Source organism: Leptonychotes weddellii, chromosome 1, assembly GCF_054177405.1.
Source record: "Leptonychotes weddellii isolate Sample4059 chromosome 1, ASM5417740v2, whole genome shotgun sequence".
In the NCBI taxonomy this organism is placed as follows: domain Eukaryota; kingdom Metazoa; phylum Chordata; class Mammalia; order Carnivora; family Phocidae; genus Leptonychotes; species Leptonychotes weddellii.
Genome location: NC_138369.1, coordinates 188,918,642 through 188,924,641, shown reverse-complemented (window position 1 = coordinate 188,924,641; position 6,000 = coordinate 188,918,642). Strand labels below are relative to the sequence as shown.

Here is a 6,000-nt window from a genome sequence, read left to right as displayed (position 1 = left end):
TGTGGACAAATGTACAATGTATTTACATTTGGACAGTGGGTTTGAATAAATGCATCATGACCCATATCCACCGTTACGGTATCATACAGAGCATTTCCATTGCTCTGAAAACCATCTGTGCTCTGCTTATTCACCCCTTCCTCCCCTGGCCCCTGGCAACCACCAATGTTTTTACTGTCTCCATAGTTGTGCTCTTTCCAGAATGTCACGTGTTGGAATCATGTACCTTGTAGCCTTTTCAGATTGGTTTCTGTCACTTAGTGACAAGCACTTAAGCTTCCTCCCTGGCTTTTCCTGGCTTGATGGCTCATTTTTTTTAGCACCAAATAATATTCTGTTGTCTGGATGGAGCATAGTGTGTCTATCCACTCATGTAGCACGTGGCTAGCTTGCACATGGGGTTTGGGATCACTCGTCCTGGAAGCATCAGGAAATAATCAGACCACGGCTGTTCATTTCACAGGGAATGAGCCTGGAGGTGTCGGTCAGAAGGTCAAGGGAGTTGTGGCCACAGAACGGGGGATGGGGGGGGGAGAATGAGGTCTGTGATAACCAGGTCCTCATTTTATATTTTACATCCCGTGTATCCGCCCCCCCCAGACCTCTGAGCACGGTTTCACATGCTTTTAGGCTTTGCATAAGTGACACCGTGTGGAACACAGCATTCAGCAGCGTGCCCTCACGCTGTTTTCAAGGTCGTTTGTTAGTGCCTGACTGGTCAATCCTCAAGCCACATGGGATCCCGCTCTTTGGCTGTGCCCCTCTGCATGCAGCCACCCACTCAAGGAAAATTCTCAGGATTCTGGATTGTGGGAAAAGGCACTGGAATAGAGAGAGGCTTGAACTATGTCTGTAATGTTTCATTTCTTTAAACAAAAGAGTTGAGGTCGTTTGGGCAAAGCGTTGCTGGATTTAGAGGTAGAGCCGGGCGCCAGGGCACTTGGGACATCTTGGGGTGCTCTGCCAGGATCCAGGGTGTTGGGCAAGAGGGGTCAGTTTGTTGTTCAAAATGATTGTTTAGAGATCATTTTTAAAAAACCCTTTACCTGGGCGCCTGGGTGGCTCAGTTGGTTAAGCGACTGCCTTCGGCTCGGGTCATGATCCTGGAGTCCCGGGATCGAGTCCCACATCGGGCTTCCTGCTCGGCGGGGGGTCTGCTTCTCCCTCTGACCCTCCTCCCTCTCATATGCTCTCTCTCTCTCTCATTCTCACTTTCTCAAATAAATAAATAAAATCTTTAAAAAAAAAAAAAAGCCCTTTACCTTATTCATTTACTTAAAAAAAAACATTAGCTTTATCAAGGTGTAATTCACATACCATAAAATTCACCCTCCAGAATATAAAATTTGGTGGTTTTTACACGTCCGCGAGTAAGTGCGGCCATCCCCACGTCAATTTTGGAATACTTTCATCACCTGCTAAGGGAACCCTGAGCTGTCCCCCACTTGTCCCTCCTCCTGCCCCCAGCCCCACCCCAGGCCCCAAGCAACCACTCATCTACCCTCTGTTGCTGTGGACTTCCTACTTGGGGCAGTTCATAGAAACAGGGGCGTACGCAGGTTGTAGTGTGGGCCAGCGCTTGGCTCCTTCCAAGGCTGGATGATGTTCCGTGGTAGAGATGGACCACACTGTGTTCGTTCATCCGCTGACGGTCGCTTAGGTTTTCTCACCCTCTGGCTATTGGGAATAGTGCTGTTGAACATCTGCAGGTGAGTCCTTGGCTGGTTACCTGCTGTCAGTTCTTTGGGGTAACGAGCACTTGAGGGCCCAGGAGGGATAGAGCAGGGACACCCCCTCGGGTGTGGACAGTGCCTAGGGAACAGGGGACCCAGTGCGGTCACCTCCAAGCCTTTGTGTCGAGGGCTGGGAGGGCTCGGGTGGTGTTAGGACAGCCTCCCGAAACTCACAGAGCCTCTCCCCTACTGCAGTTCGCCTCTACGGCCCGAACTTCATCCTCCAGGTGTACTCGGCCCAGAGGAAGTCCTGGCACCCAGTGTGTCAGGACGACTGGAATGACAGCTACGGGAGGGCCGCGTGCCAGGACATGGGCTACCGGTGAGTGTGGTCCCAGCCGCAGAGACGCAGGAAAGATCCTCTCCGCCCCTCCCTGGACATGCCAGCACACCGATGCTGGGGACAGTGGTCTCCTGCCCGGAGCTGGTCGGGGAAACCAGCAGGTGCCTCACCACACCCCCCCAACCCCCCGGCATCCAGTGATCAAGACTCACTGCCGCCTCCTGGGCCTCCATCCACACCCGGTTACTCGGGGATGTCCGGTGCTGCGGCCACAAGGTCCAAGGTGCCATCTGAGGGCCTTGGTGGCTCTTTTGTCCCAGAGCCTCTGGCAGCGTTGAAGCCTCACCTCCCCAGCCGCCCTGGGTGGGGCCTGGGTGGAGCCAGGCGGGGGCGGGGCCAGAGGGAACAGATCGTCCTTGACCTTCACTGTATGCACGCTTGGGGGAGGCCCCAAAGCCTTTGAACGGGAGAGAAGTGACATCAGATTTATATGGAAGAGAATTCAGTCCTGCATGGGGCCACGGGGAGGGTGGAAGAGGCAGGAGGGCCCCTCCCAGGGATTCCCAGCTGGGGGCTCACCGGAGCATCCCTTGAGTGCATGGCAGCCGTCTGACCCCATGGGGTAAGGCTGTGTGATCTTATTGCCACCACCTCTTCCTTGGGGTGTCCCCATATGACTTCTGTGCAATACTAAGGGGTTCTCCATATGCCAGTTTTTAAAATTAATTACTGCTTAATAAGAAACTTGGCATCTTAGCTGGTAAAATATTTCCAAATGCCATCCTCAAATTGCAACTGAATGACATAGTGAGGCCCCCGTCACAGTTCAGGACCTTATGGGATTTTATAGCTGGGGGTGTTTTAACTTAAGTTACATCTACTCACACATCCCTATTCTCATGGTTTCTTTATCCGAACCCAAACCAGATGAGAAAAAGACCAACCGGGAGCTTTTACCCGACACTTCTGGGTTATTGTGGGGAAAGATGGTTCTAACACAACCTCACTTGATTAGAACTTGTGATTTTGTTTTCCAAATGCTAAGGTGTTCCTCTTAATCCGAACACTGTGCAAGAGAAGTATGATGATATCACAGGATTTGCAATTGCTTATAACGAAGACATTGTTCTAATTAACATTTTCTGCCTCTTTTAGGAATAGTTTTTATTCTAGCCAAGGAATTGTGGATGACAGCGGAGCCACCAGCTTTATGAAGCTGAACATAAGTGCTGGCAGTCTGAATCTCCATAAGAAACTGTACCACAGGTATTCGGTGACTTCTTTTTTCCTTTAAGAAAATTTGTAATGAGAGCGAGTAGGAGACACCATGGAGAATCATGGTGCCGAGGCTGATTTCTCTGAGCCGTAATTCTGGGTATCGATGAGTTTCTCATTGGGAGGAGATTGGACTCTAAGCGGGGCTGGTTGTTCTGGGTTCATTCTTGGGAAGCAGCTAAGGGTTACTGGCCATTTTGTTTATGCTCTTGATGGCATTGGATAACATTGTAAAATGGAGAGTCCTCCTTGCTGCTTTTCTATTCTTTTTTTTTTTTAAGATTTTATTTATTTGAGTGAGAGAGAGCAAGCATAAGCGGGGGGGGAGGGGCAGAGGGAGAGGGAGAAGCAGGCTCCCCACGTAGCAAGGAGCCCAATGCAAGGCTCGATCCCAGGACTCTGGGATCATGACCTGAGCCGAAGGCAGATGCTTAACCGACTGAGCCACCCTTTACTCCCTGGACTTTAGAGATATACATGCTACGTGAAAGGGTGTGCCTCCAGGAATCCCAGAGAAAGCCTCAGGGTCCCAACCAGGGTGACCAACTGATCCTGCTTTGCCCTGGACTTTGCCAGTTTCAGCCCGGAAGTCCTGCTTCCCAAGGATCTCCTCAGACCCAAGCAGCAGGGACGGCTGGTCCCCCAGCCCTAAGCCACCTTGTCAGATGATGCCGTGCCAGGGGTCGGCATCATTCTGGGGGCCTGGGAGGGGGTGACTAGTTCAGTTTAGCCGATGTGTCCTGGACCTCGAAGCCAACTTGTGGGCCTGGGCAGGTCATTGTGTGTCCAGTGGTTGGAAATGAACCTGAGCAACAGATCACATGATTGATGGCTTAAGTGATTGGGGGGTGGAGGAAAGGGTGGGTTTAAGCTGCTTGTTCTGTTTTGCATATATGTTTAAAGCCTTTGCAGTCTCCTAGGATCATCATTATTATCTGAATGTTCTCTAATGTAAAGGTCACACGGTGTCCTTTGTGCATGAGCCTTGGTCAGCCCCCAGGTCCCTATCACTCATCCCCAGGTGGCTAGCCAAGCCATCTCCTCCCTATCGGCCAGGTGCCAGGGGCTGCACTTGACGGGAGAATGTGGTAACCAACACATTGTGCCGCCCCTCCTTTCCTTTGAGTGGGAGGCTGGGAGCAGTTTGCATTCCTGGTGCCTGCTGACGGCGGTGGCTAGGGGGCTGACTTCCGCCCAAGCCGCTCAGCCTGGCTGTCCCCAGGAATGTGACAGGGTGAGCCCAGGAGGAGGGCTGTGCTCGCCAGGTGCATGCAGGAAAACAGCGGGGCTGTGTTCTGCCTGCCCGGGAAGCTAAACACAGCTGCCGGGGCTCTTTGTAAATGCTGGGTGTTTCTGTTCTTCCTGCGAACACTTACATGCAGCATCGGGGCTGAGCAGGGACGGAAGGCTGCCTCCTCTCCACAAGAGCCCCGGGGACTCATCGGGTGGCTGCTGGGTTTGGAGGGAAGACGAGGAGATCATTGCCTGGCATGGGGTGTCCCATACATGTGGGGGGGGTGGAAGGCTCCTTTCTCTTTGCTTTGATACCTGAGTTGCGGGCTCCCAGTGGGGCTCACCTGAGCGGCCGTGGCGTGCCCACAAGCTGGTGGCTGCACACTGCACGTCCACATAGAGGACAGTCGGCTTTACAGTTCTTAGAAAACGTCTTCTTTTAATGGGAACGTGTCTTCTCTTGGCATTGTTATGCCCCGTAGCCGAAGACCACCAGGACCCGCAGGGTCCGCGGAACCGTGGGGCCTCTCGGTGTGAGGGTGTCAGAGGGGACTTTGTGTATAGGACTTGGGCTTGTGTTGGATCATTTTGGGGAGGTTCAGGGAAGCGGGGCTTTGCTTGGATTAGATGCTATTAGGAAGCGAGGTGATTCTGTGATTGGTATCTTAACGCTGTTTTTCTAGAAGGGGGCGGGCATGAAGGCGGGCTACCTCGGGATTGGCAAACAAGTGCCATCACTCATGGTGGCCAGCAGAGGGGGCTGTTGGTCACCGTGTGGCTTGGACATGGTTGGTTGTCTGGCCCCGTGCGGACCCTGAAATCGCCGACGTTCAGGGGAACACACAGCCGGAGGCAGATGCCTGCATGTTAGGGCTGCTTCTCTCCCTCACGATGCATTAGGGGAAAATTCCCTCTGAGACAGACTGCATTGGTTATTTGTCTTTCAACTGGAACCTCAAACACTTACCTCGCAAACGAGTAACTTTTCTTTGGCTCCCGAGCAGATGATTGGTTGTCTTGCTTTCTGTGCAGTAAGTTGTAAAGCAGTCATAGGAACCCAGACAAAATCAGAGGGTGATTTCAAGGTCTGGGAATAAAAACAGTAGCTCATGTTATTGGGTGCCTGCCCTGACGGCCACTCTGATGGTACCCTCATTATCCCACTCTACAGATGGGAGAAACTGAGGCACGGGGCCACAGGGTACACAGTAGTGACTTGAAACCCGGGCTTTGACTCGGTGTCTGCTCTTGGCCAGTGTCCCCCGTGCAGATCTGATCTCCTCATCTGAGTCCTCAATCGTGGGCCCTTCCACGCCTGGGGAGGCCGGGGAGTGAGAACATTGGAAGAAAACGTGTATTTCTAAGTATTTTGAGAGTCAAGCATCTCCTACTTATTATAGTGACCAGAATGTCCCCTGTTCTTTTGCAGTGATGTCTGTTCTTCAAAAACGGTGGTTTCTTTACGCTGTATAGGTA

At 52.2% G+C, this 6,000-nt stretch overlaps 1 protein-coding gene across 3 annotated transcripts in view; it reads left to right on the top strand.

Moving 5' to 3' along the window:
* TMPRSS2 (transmembrane serine protease 2) overlaps positions 1-6,000 on the top strand; it is a 36,331-nt gene that overhangs the window by 20,901 nt on the left and 9,430 nt on the right. For all 3 annotated transcript variants that reach the window (XM_081800246.1, XM_081800239.1, XM_081800231.1), the window contains 3 exons: positions 1,929-2,055; positions 3,172-3,282; positions 5,954-5,997. In XM_081800246.1, coding sequence (XP_081656372.1) covers positions 1,929-2,055; positions 3,172-3,282; positions 5,954-5,997 — 282 coding nt within the window. The remainder of the gene's footprint in view (positions 1-1,928; positions 2,056-3,171; positions 3,283-5,953; positions 5,998-6,000) is intronic.